At 41.9% G+C, this 19344-nt stretch overlaps 1 protein-coding gene across 7 annotated transcripts in view; it reads right to left on the bottom strand.

The window, feature by feature from the left end:
• chn1 (chimerin 1) overlaps positions 1–19344 on the bottom strand; it is a 337127-nt gene that overhangs the window by 244068 nt on the left and 73715 nt on the right. For 2 of the 7 annotated variants that reach the window (XM_038789364.1, XM_038789365.1), the window contains exons 3-4: positions 18886–19022; positions 16150–16205 (exon numbers count right to left, since the gene is read on the bottom strand). The exons of 2 other annotated variants lie outside the window; for them this stretch is intronic. Coding sequence is in view for 2 of the 5 variants with exons in the window: in XM_038789361.1 (XP_038645289.1) it covers positions 16150–16205 (56 nt within the window). In the remaining 3 variants the exon portion in view is untranslated. Of the gene's footprint in view, positions 1–634; positions 796–16149; positions 16206–18885; positions 19023–19344 lie in introns of those variants that run through there. 3 more of the 7 variants (XM_038789361.1, XM_038789362.1, XM_038789366.1) reach the window with 2 other exon arrangements.

Below are 19344 nucleotides of genomic sequence, written 5' to 3'. Positions count from 1 at the left end.
TTAGGAACATAATCTTTTTCTAATTAAAATGAAAAACACTTAAAAACAACCGTAATACTTAATCCTGCCTTAATTCAATGAGAAAGCGAACAGCAGGGACAGACTGTGCCAATAAGTGTACACCTGTCAATTCAATGAAGGATTATCATTTCAGTAACTCCATTAAAATAAGAGCCCCAGTGACTATTAAGTCTCCAATTTTTACCCCAGAAGATAAAGAATTCAGAGAAACTGTAATTCAGAGTTTGAGGAAAACAGTTAAAGCCACATTTAGTTCACTAATCTTTTCAAAGCTTTGGGGAGTTAGCTATTAGAATTTATAACAGATGAACCATTTTTTTTCTCTGCAGCTATATGTGAACTGGATTAAACATAATTATTTGTATTCCTGTATCTGGTTGTACAAACAAGGCTTCAAATCACAATTAAATGTGATGAATGCAAGACATTTTTACGTAGATTGTATTATATACATCTCTTGCAGTAATGCTATTAAAAACCTGGATTAAGATACATATCTATCTGTTGCAGCCATGTTTTTAAAAATCCCCATTTAAAATACAGGTGGTGAGTCGGCAGAAGATGCAATTAAGATGTCCTAAGAACGAGGTAATCATTCATTCCAACCACGTACTTTATTTACAGAGAGATGCCGAATTGAACTTTGCTATGATTGCTCGAGATTCCATGGAGAATAGATATTTTGAGACATTGTGTTCAGACTTAGTTCAGCGAGTCATAGGATCAGAGAGGGATAAAGGTGGTGTAATTAAAGGGAGGAGCCAGGTCTGTCTGTAGTTTTGCAGTTTGATGTAGTTTTGGCAGTCTGCTGGGAGTTTCTAAGTTGAGCAGCAGCTTTGTCAAATGCTGTAGGATTTTTGAGTCTGAAAGAGACAGAAGGATTGACAGGTTGTGCATTTCTGAAATGAAATCTCTGCAACAGAGTACAGCAAGTATCCCGGTGTTTGTTAACTTTATTTACCAGTGGCCTTTGACCTGTAGTGGGATTTGCTCAATCGGAGATAGAGAAGGTCCAAGCTAGTGGTTGAAGTGTTTCCTTTTATTTTAAGAATTATTAAACTGTTAATTGAAAAGCTATTTTTTGCGATGTCAATGTGGTTACTCCTGTGTTAACAATAACATTTGTTTTAATACAAAAGATCCCTATTTGTAAGTGGAATCACTTCAGGGGCACAGCATCCTTTTCTCACAGATTACAAATTTTAAAATTGTTGCAGTTTCTCATCCGTTTTCCTAATATAAGCTGGGGACTGGTCCGGTACCACAACATAAGCAATTGGTTTTAGTGGAAATGTTGGCACTTTTACATTACTATTGTTATACTCTTATATTAGTCCAATATCCAATTTTCATATGTGTGTTTCCACAAATATCCAGAGTACCGCATCACTCACTCCTGTACCAGATTCAGGATACTGAGCAACAATATATCAATTCTCAGCACATGATATGATCTGGGAAATGTATTTGATCAAGCGCCTGTACTTGAGTTTAAAAAGGATGAATATTTCAAACTTTGAGAAACCACAAGATATAACATGGTGGCAGCAGGTGTCTGTGTATACAACCCAAGCATTATAAGCAAAATGCTGAATTAGCTGGATAAATTAGTGTCGGAGAGAGAGAACAAAATCAAGAGTGAATTCAGTACGTAAAAATGGCTGCTGCAGCAGTGTTTGCACAGCTCCAGCTCAGGATAAATGGAGAGGTTGATGTTGTTGCAGAAGTATTTGAGAAGAATAAAAGGGCAGACTGGCATTTAGTAGCTTTCAAAAAGGCACTAACAAAGAGAAATGGGGTAATTGTATACACATTGTGGACAGGAGAAAAAGGCATTTAACAGCTGGGAGGAGTGAGGATGACTGTAAAGACACACAAATGTTTTAAAAATTCAGCACACATCTCCAGCCAAATTCAAATCCTTGGATCCACAAGCATGAATTTCAAAGCTTTAGGCAAATACCAGGTGAGCCTGTTAACAGTTTCTCAACAACATTGAGCAACACAGCCAGCAAATGTAAAGGTAAAGAATGGATTAAAGGCTGGTAGATCAGCTTAATTGGGATGCTGCATACTCTGATGTATGAAAATCTCTAATTGTACAAGACAAGCTAATGATATTGCTGGCTATAGACTCTGGCAGAGCACATGGAGCTACAATGAAGGCGCCAACCACCCAAACTGTAAAACTGCAGTGTTGCATGAAAAAGCAACAGAAAAAAGGCACATTGAAGATAGAGAATGACATGCAAGAGCTGTGGATGACAAGTTCACAGACAGAAGGAAATATCCTGCATACAGATCAAACCTCAGAGCTTGTGCAAAGCCCAATCACTCAGAAAACATGAACACTATAAAGAAAAAAGATGGTAAAGGAGTTACCAGAGGAAGAGTAACAGGGTAAATGAAAAGGGAAAGAAACCAAAACATACTCATGTGGAAGATGGCAATGTGTTTGAATAGGAGCCACACAACCACATGAAATATGAAAATCGCTTATTGTCACAAGTAGGTTTCAAATGAAGTTACTGTGAAAAGCCCCTAGTCGCCACATTCCGCCGCCTGTTCGGGGAGGCTGGTACAGGAATTGAACCGTGCTGCTGGCCTGCCTTGGTCTGCTTTCAAAGCCAGCGATTTAGCCCTGTGCTAAACCTGCCCCTGGATTTGACAGTTCCCAAAAGTGCAGAAATTCATATAACCATTCACCATTATTATTAATCTGAAGTGAAGCTTGATACTGGACCACAGAGCAAAATCATCCCACTCAGACTATACCAGAAAATCTTGCAAAAATTTGAATGAAAACGGACACCCAAGGAAAAGCACTCTGAAACCAAGCAATGTTTTACAAGGGAACTGAGATTCAAAAGCTGGGAATTACCCAAATCAGAGGGACACACAAGGAAAATTATGTTAACTGCATGTTCTACGTCATGGGAACAGATGGTCCGGCTGTTCTGGGATTCAACCGTTACAAACAACTGCAGCTGATCTCAGAAAAACATGAGATGAAAGCGATGTCTGAGTGGTCAAGTTAGTATACGCATTGAAAAGTGCCTTCTGATCAGAAGCAAGAAAGATCTTGTCCAAATGTATCAAATGTGCTTTGATGAGCAGGTTGAGTTAATGCATCACGATTGGCCCAGAGAAGAAACCAACGATTCATCCTGTGTAAAGTACCAAAAGAACTGAAAGGAAAGCTTGAAAGAGAGCTCCTAAAGTTGGAAGAATACAAAATGATTGCCAAAGTCACAGAGCCTACAAATTGGGTTGTGGTAATATAATCAGGGCCTATTACATTTTTAAGGTCGATTAAATTGGATATCCTAAATTAAAGAATTGGGCATTTTAAAATCATACTGCAGTCAAACCTCAGGAAGGCTGTTGGAATCCAGGCTTTACCAAAGTCAAATACAACCAACAGACAAGCTGCCAGAACATGTCTGGGCCTGTCCCATTCAATCACCCATCAAAGATCATCGCACACTACTGAGACCAAGCTGATCATCATTGTACCCCACTGAAATGCACAGGTCTATTGTCTGTAGCCCAGATCGAGCCAGACTTTCAGTCGAGTATCTACTGTTACCTTATATGGGAACAGGTCATGTGCAGCCCACACCACCAGAGATGGGACACCTGGGGCGGGCTCAAGTGGTCTGTCAAACGGTCATCAACCAGACCATTGGCTGCTGGGACCCCCTTCTGAGGCCTCATTGGTCTGAAGCCAGAGAAGTTTCTGGAAAGGCAGGGAGAGAGGGGGATAAAGGTAGGCATCTCAGAGACAACAGCAGCAAAGATTCGGTGTGTGAGGTGACCTTCATCAGACCATAAGGCAGGAAGAAAGCAAACAAGGAAGAAACTGCCAGAGAGAATCACCTTTGCAAAGAACCAGAGGGACTCAGGGATCGGATCTACAGCATACCAAACCACCTTTGCGGGTAGTGTAGTCAAATCTTGGGCGTTTCTTGTATATATATATATATATATATATAGTGGGTAATTTACAGGTTAACTATATTGAATAAAGTGTGTTGCATTATATCTGTGTCCGTAGTTTGTTCTCCTCATAAATAAAGACACCTCAGTAAACTTTAATTAAGGAGCTGGTTGAAGTATCTGAATTGGACAGATACAACGTGGTAAATTCCATTGTTAGGAGAGATAACATACAAAGCCAAATGAATGGGTTGAGGTTCGATATTGAAAGGCATAAAGAGCACTTGACAGGAAAAGTGAGCTCATTCAGGAAGCCCGGGCAGCAAAAGATGACTTTCAGATATTTACAGCACTCCAGGATGAAAAGTTAGAACTAGATAATGAGTTGAAGGCCTGGAAAGACTGAAGATTAAGCTGGACATAACATGGCATGCTGTAAAAGAGCATAAGAAAGAGAAGTTGCAGGTTGTAAAGTTAGCAAAAGACATATTCAAGAGGAAGATCCTGAACCTCAGTCAAAAGTTCAAAAGCACGTGCTTCAAATAGAAGTACTTGAAAAAGAAATGACAGCACTGAATTCAGGCAGCAAAGTAATAATCTGTAGATGTAGCTTAACATTATGTCACAGTTGGAGAATAATTTACTGTGGATGAATAATGAACTGTGAGAAACGCTGGAGAATTTAGAAGAGGAAATACGAAATACAAAATACGAGCAGAGCGGACACAGCCGGAAGCAGAAAAACTAGTGGAAAACAGGCACATAGGGCAAGCTTTCATCATTCCCCCACCAGCATGTTTGAAGGCTGGAGGGCTCATAAAATACTGTGTGGCCTTCTGCAACCACTCCCAACCTGTCTCCCATTTTACAGGGAGGGGTGGAAACATTTTTTAAAAATTCATTTTTAGAGATGTGGGCTTCGCTGGCTAGGCCAGCATTTCTTGTCCATCTGTAATTGCCCTTGAGAAGGTGGTGGTGAGCTGCCTTCTTGAACCGCTATAGTCCATGTGGTGTAGTTACACCCACGGCCCTATGAGGGAGGGAGTTCCAGGATTTTGATCCAGTGACAGTGAAGGAACAGTGTAATATTTCCAAATGAGGATAGTGAGTGGCTTGGAGGGGAACTTCCAGGTGATGATGTTCCAATATATCTGCTGCCCCAATCTTTTTAAATGGTAGTGGTCATGGATTTGGAAGATGCTGCCTAAGTAGCCTAGATAAGTTCCTGCAGTGCATCTTGTAGATTGTACACTGTTGGTAGATGGTACACTGCTGCTACTATGCATCGGTGGTGGACGTTTGTGGAAGGACTGCTTTGTCCTGGATTGTGTCAAATGTCTTGAGTGTTGGTGGGGCTGCATTCATCTAGTAAGTGAGGAGTGTTCCATCACATTCCTGACTTGTGCCTTGGACAGGCTTTGGGAGTCAGGTGAGCTACTCGCACAAAATTCCAATCCTCTGACCTGTTCTTGTAGCCACAGTATTTATTTAGGGGTAACTTATTATCTTGGATAGGAGACTGGCTGATGAACAGGAGACAGAGTCAGGATAAATGGGTCTTTTTTTGGATGGCAAGATGTAACTAGTATGATGCTCCAGGGTTCGATCCTTGAGCCCCAGCTATTTACAATCTATATTAATGATTTGGATACAAGAATAGAAGGATATACAGCCAAATTTGCAGATAACACAAAAATAGGTAGGACAGTAAGTTCCAATGAGGAAATAAGAACCATACAAATAGATATAGATAGGTTAGGAGCATGGACCAACATATGTCAGATGAAGTTTAACGTGGATACGTGCAAGGTCATGCATTGTGGTCAGAAAAATGGAAATGCAACTTATCTAAATGGGGAGAGACTTCGGGGTGCTCCGACGCAGAGGGATCGAGGTGGCTTTGTGCATGAGTCACAGAAAACGAGCATGCAGATGCAGCAGAAAATAAGGAAAGCAAATGGAATGTTGGCATTTATAGCAAAAGGAATTGAGTATAAAGGTAAGGAAGTGTTGTTGCAACTATACAAGGCATTGGTCAGACCACACCTGGAGTATTGTGCACAGTGTTGGTCCCCTTTTTTGAGGAAAGATGTAGTGACATTGGAGGCAGTTCAGAAGACGTTTACTAGATTGATTCCAGAGATGAGGGGTTTGTCAAATGAGGAGAGAATGAACTGTTTAGGTCTATACTCTCTAGAGTTTAGAAGAATGAAGGGAGATCTAATTGAGATATACAAGATGCTAATGTATGGTTAAAGTAGATATGGAGCTGATGCTTCCTCTTATGGGGCATTCTAAAACGAGAGGTCAGAATCTTAGAATAAGATGTCGCAAATTTAAAAAAGATTTGAGGAAAAACTACTTCTCCCAAAGGGTTGTGAATCTGTGCAATTCGCTACCCCGGAGTGCGTTGGATGCACAGACAGTGAGTAAATTTGAGGAGTTTGACAGATTTTTAATTGGTTACGGATTGAAGGGTTATGGAGAACAGGTAGGATGGTGGAGTTGAGGCCAGGATGAGATCAGCCATGATCAAATTGAGGATGTTAAGCTCGGGAGGGAAAAACATACTAGACCTCATCTTCACCAACCTGCCTGCTTCAGGTACGTCAGTCCATGACCAAATCACTAGGTGTGACCACCACACAATCGTTGTGCAGACAAAGTCCTGTCTTCACATTGATGAAACACTCCATCGTGGTGTGTGGAATTGCCATTGAGCTAAATGGGATAGATTCAGAACAGATCTAGCAACTCCCAAGACTGGGCATCCATGAGGCGCTGTGGGCCATCAGCAGCAGCAGAAGTGTACTCAGCCACAATCTGTAACCTTGTGGCCCAGCATATTTATTACCAGCAAGTCAGGGGATCAACCCTGGTTAAACGAAGAGTACAAGATGGCATGCCAGAAGCAGCACCAGGCATACTGAAAAATTAGGTGCCAACTTGTTGAAGTTACAACGGGGGTTTTCATGCCAAACAACATAAGCACCAAGCGATTCCACAACAGATCAGATCTAAGCTCTGCAGTCCTGCGACAACCAGTTGTGAATGGTGTTGGGGCAATTAAACAACTCACTCGAATAGGAGGCGCTACAAATATCCCCATCCTTAATGGTGGAGGAGCCCAGCACATCCGTGCAAAAGAGGAGGCTGAAGCATTCACAATAATCTTCAACCAGAAGTGCCAAGTGGATGATCCATCTTGGTCTCTTTAACTGGGCAAGCTGGTGATGGCCTAGGGAGGAGTGCAAAGAATAGATGGCAGCACGGTAGCATGGTGGTTAGCATAAATGCTTCACAGCTCCAGGGTCCCAGGTTTGATTCCCGGCTGGGTCACTGTCTGTGCGGAGTTTGCACGTCCTCCCCGTGTGTGCGTGGGTTTCCTTCGGGTGCTCCGGTTTCCTCCCACAGTCCGAAGATGTGCGGGTTACGTGGATTGGCCATGCTAAATTGCCCGTAGTGTCCTAAAAAAAACTAAGGTTAAGGGGGGGGTTGTTGGGTTACGGGTATAGGGTGGATACGTGGGTTTGAGTAGGGTGATCATTGCTCGGCACAACATCGAGGGCCGAAGGGCCTGTTCTGTGCTGTACTGTTCTGTGAATATTCTTCAGGGGGGTCCCTTGTGCCATCGAAGGCACCAGCCCAAGCTCATTCTCTCCCCATCCCACAACTTGCCCTTTAACTCAAGATACCCTGACCCTTCAACTCCGTCAATAGGGTCTGCTGGCCAGAGTCCACCAATTCACCAGACTTAATTTCAGTCTGGCCTCCATAACCTCTTCTTCTTCGGGCATGGCCTGTAGATTCAGCAGTGGCTACTACGCGAACCTGGCTCTTGGGACTACAGAGCTGCTCACCAATTGGACTGATCAGCAGCTCTCTAAGGTGTTACTTCCTCCCCAGATGGGAGAAGACATCTCGCCCAGAGTCCATTAACACCCCACCACAGGTAAAATGGCTACAGGGCAGCTGATTTCCTTGTGAATGGGTTGCTGACTGACTTTTGAAGTCGGGGTGGGGCAGGGTACAAGGTGCCCTATAAAATCAGCCCAAAGAGTGGTTGGAAGAGCAACATAAGCTACAGCTTGCAATGCAGAGCTTGAGAAGTGCTGCCAGGGAAAAGACACAGAAACATAGTCTATAGTAGGAATAGGTCATTCGGCCCTTCAAGCCTGCTCCCCTACTCAATATCATGGCTGATCCTCTATATCAATGCCATACTCCCGCACTCTTCCCATACCCCTTGATAACTTTAGAGTCTAGAAATCTATTTATTTCCTTCTTAAATATATTCAGTGACTTGGTCTCCAAAGCCTTCTGTGATAGAGAATTCCACAGGTTTACTGCCCTCTGGTTGAAGAAATTTCTCATCTCAGTTCTAAATGGCCTACCTCATATTGAGACTGTGGCCCCATGTTCTAGACCTCCCAGCCAGAGGAAGCATCACCCCTGCATCCAGTCCATCCAGCCCTGTCAGAATTTTATACTTTTCAATGAGATCCCTCTCATTCTTCTAAACTCCAGTGAATACAAGCCTAGTCGACCTAATCTCTCATCATATGACAATCCCATAATTCCAGAAATCAGTCTGGTGAACCTTTGTTCCACTCCTTCTATGGCAAATATAACATTTGTTCGATAAGGAGACCAAAACTGCACCGCTACTCCAGGTGTGGTCTCACCAAGGCCCTGGACATCCTGGCTCCTGCACTCAAGTCATATGGCAATTAAGGCCAACATACCATTTGCCTTCCTAACTGCTCGCTGCACCTGAAGCTGCGATACTGGGTAACTTTGGAGGCATGGTTGGTGTACAATGACACCCATGTCCCTTTCTACATCAAAATTTCCCAATCGATCCCATTTAAATAATACTCTGATATTTTATTTCTTCTACCAAAGTGGATAACTTTGCACTTATCCATATAATGCTGCATCTGCCATGTACTTGCGCACTCATTCAACTTGTCTAAATTGCTTTGAAGCATCTCAACATCCTCACCACTCACATTCTCATCACGTTTTGTGTCATCAACAAACTTGGAAATATTACATTTGGTTCCCTCATCTAAATCATTGATATATATTGTGAATAGCTGGGACCCAAGCATTGAACCCTGCGAGATCCCAATAGTCACCATCTGCCAGTCCCGAATAAAAACATTTATTCCTACTCTTCGATTCCTGTTGTCTAACCAATTCTTAATTCATGCCAAAGTATTACACCCAATTCCATGTGCCTTAATTTTGCACACCAACCTCTTACGTGGGGCATCAAAAACTTTCTGAAAATCCAAATGCACCACATCCACTGGTTCTCCCTTATTAATTCTGCTAGTTATGTCTTCAAAATAATCCAGTAGGTTTGTCAAACATGATTTCCCTTTCATAAACCCATGTTGACTTTAATATTTTCTAAGTATTCCATTATCACATCCTTTATTATAGACTTTAGCATTCCTATTACTGATGTTGGCTAACTGGTCTGACATTCCCTGTTTTTTCCCCTCCTTTTTATTAAAATAGTGGCCACCCTCCAAACTGCTGTGACTGTTGCAGAACCTACAAAACTTTGGAAAACGATAACCAACGTATCCACTATTTCCATGACAACTGCCTTCAGTATCCTGGGATGTAGAATATAAGGCTTTAGTGATTTATCAGCATTTAGTCCCATTCATTTCTCCAGCACTTTTTTTTAATGATACTAATTTCCTTCAATTCCTCCGTCTCACTCGGCCCTTAATTTCCTAACATTTCTGCAAAGTTATTTGTGTCTTCCTCCGTGAAGACAGAACTAAAGTAATTGTTTAATTGCAGCGCTATTTCTTTGTTCTCTATTATAAATTCTCAGACAGTAAGGGACATTTGACTTCACTAATCTTTTTCATCTTGCATACTTATAGAAGCTTTTACAGTACGCATAGAAGGTTTTACAGCTCATTTTTATGATCCATGCGAATTTACTCTCATACTCTGTTTTCCCCCTCTTAATCAATGTCTTCGTCCTTCTTTGCTGAATTCTAAACTGCTCCCCATCCATGGATTGCTACTTTTTCTAGCAATTTTATATGACTCCTCTAGAAACATATAAAATTATGAAGGGAATAGATCGGATAGATGCGGGCAGGTTGTTTCCACTGGCGGGTGAAAGCAGAACTTGGGGGCATAGCCTCAAAATAAGAGGAAGTAGATTTAGGACTGAGTTTAGGAGGAGCTTCTTCACCCAAAGGGTTGTGAATCTATGGAATTCCTTGCCCAGTGAAGCAGTAGAGGCTCCTTCATTAAATGTTTTAAAGATAAAGATAGCTTTTTGAAGAATAAAGGGATTAAGGGTTATGGGCTTCAGGTCGGAAAGTGGAGCTGAGTCCACAAAAGATCAGCCATGATCTCATTGAATAGCGGAGCAGGATCGAGGGGCCATATGGCCTACTCCTGCTCCTAGTTCTTATGTTCTTAGGATCCAATACTATCCTTAATTTATTTTGTTAGCCACGGTTGGGCTGCTTTTCCAGTCATGTTTCTGCGGCAGCAAGAAATGTACAATGCATACATTCATTCCTTAAATATTAACTATTGCCCATCTATCATCATGCTTTTCAATGAAGTTTCCTAATCTATTTTAGCAAACTTACGCCTCAGACCTTTGTTGTTTACTTTGTTTAGATTTAAGACACAAGTTTCGAATTGGGCTACTTCACTTTCCATCCTAATGAAAAGGTCCATGATATTTTGGTCACTGTTGGCTAAGGATAATGTTTAACAAGACTATTAATTAATCCCTTCTCATTACACAATACTAAATCTAGAATAGCATGTTCCCTAGTTAGTTCTTCAACATACTGGTCTAAAAAAAAATCTTGTACATATTCTAGGAACTCATCCGTCACAGAATTATCGCTAATTTGGTTTACCCAGTCCACTAGTGGATTAAAGTCACCTGTGATTGCCATGGCACCTTTGTTACATGCATCTAATGCCATCCCCTACCGTACCACTACTGTTTGGAGGCCTAAAGACAATTCTCACTAATATTTTATGCCCATTGTTGCTTCTTAGCTTTCTCTACATCCAGATTTTCTGAGCTCATATCCTCTCTCATTATTGCACTTACTTCATCCTTACCTTACATGCCACCCACCTCCTTTGCTTTTTGCTTGTCCTTCCCTAATATTGACGACCTTTGGATATTCAGTTCCCAACCTTGGTCACACTGCTTTCATGTCTCCATAATCACAATCATATCATACCCCTGTGCATCTACTTGTACTGTTAAACTTGTCTACCTTATTGCAAATGCTCTGTGCATTCACTTGCAGTGCTTTTAGATTTGTCTTTTTCACAACTTTTCACTTTTTTGGTACCATGGCCCTATTTTCTGCTAGCCCTGGGTTTCTCTTTTTTGCTTTCTACTTTTTGTTTCCCACCTCTCAGGTTTCTATCCCCCTCCCGCTTTGGTTTCCAACAGTACTCGCAAATACCCGTGAGGGTATTGGCCCCAGTCCAGCTGGGGTGCAATTTTGTTTAGTTTGTATAGGTTTCATCTTCCCCAGAATCAGTCCCAATGCCTCCTGAATCTAAATCCCTCCCTCCTTTACCATTTCTACAGCCATGCATTCATCTGGTCTATTATATTCCTGATCTCGCCAACATGAGGCACTGGGAGTAATCCTGAGAGATTCCTACCTTTGAAGTCCCACTTTTCAGTCACCAAACTTCAACTTAAGCACTCTGATGCAGCCTAAAGCAGCACTCTTCATTGCTGATCTCCTCATTAATTGAAGTTCCCTGCGTAAACTGAAATTCCTGGCTCTTCTCGCACTGTTTTAAGCGGAAACACCCAGCTCTCTTCACGCTGTTTAAAACTCTTAAGATCGGCTTTAGCATGCTACTATAGCTCAGAAGATGATGTTCATTCTGCCAACTTGGCAATAAAATTAATCATGTTTTTGAGAAAAGAAAAAAAGCTATAAAAGAATCTTATGGCATTCAATTTAATCATAAAAGTGAATTGTTAATCTTTAGTTTAGATATAATGGGTCAAATCTTCTGGCGTCCAGATCACTGGAAACTGGACCCTGACGAGGGGTGCACTCCCCCCCCCCCCCCCCCACCTGGCGAGTCCCGCCACCCCGCCCCGGAACCCGCACACAATTCCCTGTTTGGGGGGGCGGGGGGAGGGGGGGGAGAAATCGAGCACTGGGGGTAGGGAGCACAGCTGGGATAGGAAGATCCCAGGAGAAGATATGAAGCAGTGTCAAGTTGTGGGAATCACTACCGCTGTTCAGAAGATCTAGCCAGGGTAAAAAAAAGTTAATGATTGGAATTGATATATTTTTACAAATGAAAGAAAGGGCAATATTATAATGTTATATTACTCTAATATGATTTAGGAAATGCAAGTTGATGCACAAGTATTAATGTATCCACTGAACCACATCACGCATTAGCCCGGGTACTGAGGAACAATCCATGGCAAAGGTGTGATCGGAAATATACATTTGATGGAACTTCAGCATTTGAGTTTACAAAATTAATTGTTTCAACTTCTGTGAACCTCAAGACGTAACTATAATGTAGAATAGTCTTTAAAGGTATGTATGACTTCTACAATATATATCGATATCAATTATGTACAAAGAACAAAGAAAAGTACAGCACAGGAACAGACCCTTCGGCCCTCCAAGCCTGTGCCGACCATGCTATCCATCTAAAGTAAAATTTTCTGCACTTCCGGGGTCCGTATCCCTCTATTCCCATCCTATTCATGTATTTGTCAAGATGCTCCTTAAACATCACTATCGCCCTGCTTCCACCACCTCCTCCGACAGCGAGTTGCAGGCACCCACTACCCTCTGTGTAAAGAACGTGTCTCGTACATCTCCTCTAAACCTTGCCCCTCGCACCTCAAGCCTACGCCCCCTAGTAATTGACCCCTCTACCCTGGGAAAAAACCTCTGACTATCCAATCTGTCTATGCCCCACATAATTTTGTCGACGTCTATCAGGTTGCCCCTCAACCTCCATCGTTCCAGTGGGAACAAACCGAGTTTATTCAACCTCTCCTCATAGCTAATGCCCTGCATACCAGGCAACATCCTGGTAAATCTCTTCTGCTCCCTCTCTAAAGCCTCCACATCCTTCTGCTAGTGTGGCAACCAAAATTGAACACTATACTCCAAGAATAGCCTGACTGTGGTTCTGTACAGCTGCAACATGACTTGCCAATTTTTATACTCAATGCTCCGGCCAATTAAGGCAAGCACACCATATGCCTTCTTGACTATCTTCTCCACCTGTGTTGTCCCTTTCAGTGACCTGTGAACCTGTACACCTAGATCTCTCGGACTGTCAATACTCTTGAGGGTTCTACCATTTACTGTATATTCCCTACCTGCATTAGACCTTCCAAAATGCATGACCTCACATTTGTCCGGATTAAACTCCATCTGCCATCTCTCCGCCCAAGTCTCCAAACGATCTAAATCTGCTGTAACCTCTGACAGTTCTCATCACTATATGCAATTCCACCAAATTTGTGTCGTCTGCAAACTTACTAATCAGACCAGTTACATTTTCTTCCAAATCATTTATATATACAACGAACAGCAAACGTCCCAGCACTGATCCCTGCGGAACACCACTAGACACAGCCCTCCAATCAGAAAAGCACCCTTCCATTGCTACTCTCTGCCTTCTATGACCTAGCCAGTTCTGTATCCATCTTGCCAGCTCACCACTGATCCCGTGTGACTTCACCTTTTGTACCAGTCTGCCATGAAGGACCTTGTCAAAGGCCTTGCTGAAGTCTATATAGACAACATCCACTGCCCTACCTGCATCAATCATCTTTGTGACCTCCTCGAAAAACTCTCATCAACTTAGTGAAACACGACCTCCCCTTCACAAAACCGTGCTGCCTCTCACTAAAACGTCCATTTGCTTCCAAACGGGACGAAATGTCTCGAAGAATTCTCTCCAGTAATTTCCCTACCATGGACGGAAGGCTCACCAGCCTGTCGTTCCCTGGATTATCCTTGCTACCCTTCTTAAACAAAGGAACAACATTGGCTATTCTCCAGTCCTCCGGGACATCACCTGAAGTCAGTGAGGATCCAAAGATTTCTGTCAAGGCCTCCACAATTTCCTCTCTTGCCTCCTTCAGTATTCTGGGGTAGATCCCATCAGGCCATGGGGACTTATCTACCTTAATATTTTTCAAAACACCCAACACCTCATCTTTTTGGATCTCAATGTGACCCAGGCTATCTACACACCCTTCTCCAGACTCAACATCCACCAATTCCTTCTCTTTGGTGAATACTGATGCACAATATTCATTTAGTACCTCACCCATTTCCTCTGGCTCCACACATAGATTCCCTCGCCTGTCCTTCAGTGGGACCACCCTTTCCCTGGCTACCCTCTTGCTTTTTATGTACGTGTAAAAAGCCTTGGGATTTTCCTTAACCCTATTTGCCAATGACATGCTTAGGAAGTTATATTATTTACCAATTAAGTTTGTTCCATTTTCATGTTTTTTTAAGTTTAGCTTTGTGTTTTCTGCATGCAATTGTGCAGCTAAAACACATTTCTGATCATCTTAAAGCTACATACGTTTTACTACCTCGCTTCCATGAACTCCTTATCCACCAAAAAGAACCTGTCATTGCCCTAATTGCAGTGAGGCATGGTGTCAAGAACCTTCCACTCATCAGCAGGACATTCTTTATGTTCAAGACAAGATAGCAGGATTTTTGAATTCATAGGTGCCTCAAATTTAAATTCAATCCTCTTCTTACCCAATGTCCATACTTTGTAGCAAGGGGCCCTAAATATTAATCAGGAGCAGAAAAAAATAGCTAATTTCCCTCTTTAATCAAATGATACACGCAGGTTCGAGATTTTGCCAGAAAGGAGATACAGAACTTCCCGGAGGAGCCGGCCTCCACATTGCTGGATGAGGTGCTGGCGACAGGGGGACTGGAGAAGGGGGTAGTATCAGCGGTTTACGGAGCTATTTTGGAAGAGGAGAAGGCACTACTGGAAGGGATCAAAGTAAAGTGGGAAGAAGAGTTGGGAGAGGGTATGGAGGAGGGATTCTGGTGTGAGGCTCCGGGGGGTGAACGCCTCCACTTTGTGCGCGAGGTCGGGGCTGATACAGCTGAAGATGATATACAGAGCACACCTCACGAGGGTGAGGATGAGCCGATTTTTTGAAGGAGTAGAAGATGTGTGTGAATGTTGCGAGGGGGCCCGCTGATCACGTTCATATGTTTTGGTCCTGTCCAAAGTTAGAGGATTACTGGAAGGAGGTTTTTAGGGTAATTTCTAAAGTGGTGCACGTGAAACTGGACCCGGGCCCCCGGGTGGCCATATTCAGGGTGTCGGATCAGCCAGGGTTGGAAACGGGTGCGAAGGCAGATATCATAGCCTTCGCCTCGTTGATCGCCCGAAGACGGATCCTGATGGGTTGGAGAGCAACCTCTCCACCCTGTGCCCTGGCGTGGCGGGGGGACCTTTTGGAATTCTTGACTCTTGAGAAGGTTAAGTTTGAACTGAGGGGAAGGATGGAGGGGTTCTACAATTCATGGGCATTATTCATCATGCACTTTCAAGAACTGGATAACATCGAACATTAGTTGGGGGGGTGGGTGGGAGGGTTGGGGGGAGGGGGCGGTGTGTGTTGATGGTGACTATGGGTGATTCCTGATTCCTTTTTGTTGTTTGTTTATGTGAACATGCGGGCTACTGTTTGGGGTTTGGTGGGAGGATGGGATCATTGTTACTGATATGGGGATTAACATATTTGTTACTGATTATTGTTTATTGTTGGTGGGTGTAAATTTGGGAGAAAATGTGAAAAAGGAGAATAAATAAATATTTTTTAAAAACCATGTTCCCTCTGAGATTTCCGCCGTTATGATAGCATTGATGAATTATATGCTTATTTTAGCAGTAGATCTGCATTCACAAGAATCTGATTTGAGAGCTGGGCTAATCATATTTAATGTTGGAGTATTTAATACAATCAGAATTTGATTCAAACTGAACAACAATCTGATAACCTACTGTTTATTAAGGTTGTTGTTGTCTTTGAGGTACTTGAAGAATAAACAAATGAAGATAGAATGATTGTAAATCCAACCAAAAATTACAAAGATACAGGGTCAATATGAAACCAACCTCACATGTGCATGTAATCCTCCTTGGATTAGGAGCTTCCTGTTGTAATTGATACACTGGGAAGTGAAGAACCAAAGTTAAATTTTAATTAAAACACAACTGATGTACAGAATTACTAATGGTTAATAGTTTAAAAAAGGGAAGATAAAATAAAATATTAACTTAACCACATAAACCTTACAGATCAACAAATTTCAAAAGCAAAATAATGTTTAAATAGATTGCAGTGGAATTCAACAGGGTTCATTTACCTTGCCTCTACTTGTAAAAAATCTAGCACCACATTTCAGTAGCGTTATTTGTATTTTAAGATTGATCCACAAATTGAAGTGCATCCCAGCCTACAGTCCTTTGAAGTGATTAGGAAGTGGATTTGTTTTAGTCATTTTCTAGGCATTGAACTCACAATCTCACACATGCCTTAGCTTTCTCAACTGGATGTTGCTGTTCTTGTTTTAATGCATTTGAAATGCTAATTGAACCCATTTAAACCAAATGGAAAATTCAGATTCTCCGCTGTCATCCAAAAGGTAGTGTTAAGTGGAAAACAGGAACACTTTATGTTAGAGGGTTCCACTGACTGACATAGTGATTGGTTTAGACACAAAATTGTTCACAAAACAATTCCACCCATTGAGCACCAGTTATGATTCACAGCCTTCGAACATTTCTCACCAATACTTTTGAAATATCTAAGAGGACACTTCGCAACCTGTAATATTTTGTTAGCTCATGATTCAGCCAATAGTTGAGCACAATCATGTATGCATTTGGAAAACAAACATACTGTTCTTCACTTCATGCTATGTAGCAGCTACCGACTGTCATCTGCAGCAAAGTGTCTTTAGAGAAGGAGACTATGACATACAAGAGGCACTGTAAAGTGCATTTCCTGGAACCAAATCTAGGCATGGTATGTGGGATTTTCTTAACATTACACAGTTTTTACAAAAGAAAAAAAAACTTGAAATCAATACTTTTATACAATGGAGGAAAATATCTATTTTTTCAACTTTTGCATTAATAAGAAATCATGTGGACACTGCTGGCATTCGTAAATACACTCTGAAATTTTAACCCCAAGTCAATCTGTATTTATAAGTTATGTGCAAAATGCTTTGGTGTGCTCAAAAGGAATTGATTGAGTTTAACCTTATTTGTGATTCTGGTATTTCAGAAAGTCTTTGAATCTGAAGTCTCATGTTATTAATAGTAATAATCTTTATTAGTGTCACAACACTGCAATGAAGTTACTGTGAAAATCCCCCAGTCGCCATATTATGTTTGGGTACTCCAAGGGAGAATTCACAATGTCCAATTCACCTAACAAGCACGTCTTTCGGGACTTGTGGGAGCAAAACAGAGCACCCGGAGGAAACCCACACAGACATGGGGAGAATATCCAGACTCCGCAGACAGTGACCCAATTCGGGAATTGAGCCCGGGTCCCTAGTGCTGTGAAGCAACAGTGCTAACCACTGTGTTACTGTGCCACCCATATTTAGTGGGATTCCTTTCCTTATCTCACCAAAACAGGTTTCTGTTCGAAGATATGCAAAGGAGATAATTGGAGCTAATGACAGAATGGCTCTTGCAATTGCATCTCCCTTTATCATTGGTTCTCTGTAGCAGTATCAAATATCTTGGCTGCCCCACACAGCAACATAGTTAAGATCAGGGTGCTCAGGATCCACAGTATTTGCCTGTGTATAGGTGGCACGGTAGCGCAGTGGTTAGCACCGTTCCTTCACAGCACCATAGGTTCGATTCACTGCTTGGTCACCGTTTGTGCAGAATCTCCCTGTGTCTGCGTGGATTTCCCCCGGGTGCTCCCATTTCCTCCCAAAAGACGTGCTTGTTAGGTGAATTGGACATTCTGAATTTTCCGTGTACGCAAACAGGTGTGGCGACCAGGGGATTTTCACAGTAACTCAATTGCAGTGCTAATGTAAGCCTACTTGTGATACTAATAAAGATTATTATTATTAAGGCTGAGAGGAGATGTGATAGAGGTATTCAAAATTGTGAGCAATCTGAACAGAGTAAATCGGGAAAAGCTGTTCCCATTGGTTGAAGGATTGAGAACAAGAGAGCACAGGTTTTAAGGTAACTGGAAAATGAAGCAATAGCTACATGAGGGAAAACTTTTTCAGCAAGTGGTTAGGGTCTGGAAATGCACTGCAGGAGTGTGTGTATGGTGGAGGCAGTCTCAATCGAGGCACTCACGCGGGAATTGGATTCCTATCAGAAAAAGAAGAATGTGCAAGGCTGCAGGGTGTTGGCGGGGTGTGGCACGAGGTGACTTGCTCAACGAGCCAGAGAGACAGAATGGTCTCCTTCTGTGGTGTAACAATTCTGTAATTCTTTACTTTAATTCACCTCAAAATGCAGATCAGATCAAACTTGTATTACACAAGAGCAAATGTCTGGTACCAGTCCACCACCTTGGAATTAGTACCTAATTATATGTAGCATTTAATTCTTCTCCCTCAACACATATACTTTACCGACTACATGAACTCAGTTTATCATCATGCACCCCTCTTCAAGCAAAGATATAAAAGATGGACTGAAGCTCAATATCATGGTCAGTGGTCTTCCATGATCAGGAAAGTATGCAACGGGTATAATTCAAGCTGGGGTAGTAACATTGTCATATTCCTTCCCCAAATATTTGTACACTTGGTTCATTTGTGGCACTTGCTTAAGACCCAGCTGATAAATCATAGAACTCACCCAACTGAGGCAAGTGAGTTCCAGTGAGAGGCAGCTCTGTGACTTGAACTCGTGACCTTCTGGTTGGAAATCGAGTGTTGTACCACTACAGCTATTGAGCTACCAAGACTTTAAGATTTCAGAAGTCTTCAGATAATCTATACACAATTATTGAAAGTACTGTAAGACACTTTGTTCACCAGGAAATTGATAAATTTTTTATTTAATACAGTACTTCAGTCAGAAACTTAAATTTACTTGCTTCTCTTCACTTTAGCACAAAAGCATAGGATGGCAACCAGAACTATATTCTGCCCAAAACATAGCTGCATAGATATCAAAAGAATAATTGTCTTATGAGCTACCTTACAACCTGAAAATTTAGCTATTTGACTCCGAGAAATAGGAAAGGATGTCAGAAAACTGAAGAGGTTGTTCAAGGGAACTTGCTTTTGTAAACATCCATGTCCACATTAAATC

This window comes from Scyliorhinus canicula, chromosome 2, assembly GCF_902713615.1.
Source record: "Scyliorhinus canicula chromosome 2, sScyCan1.1, whole genome shotgun sequence".
NCBI classification, from domain to species: Eukaryota; Metazoa; Chordata; class Chondrichthyes; order Carcharhiniformes; family Scyliorhinidae; genus Scyliorhinus; species Scyliorhinus canicula.
Note: the sequence above shows the minus strand (reverse complement) of the source record. Positions and strands in the feature narration are given on the sequence as shown.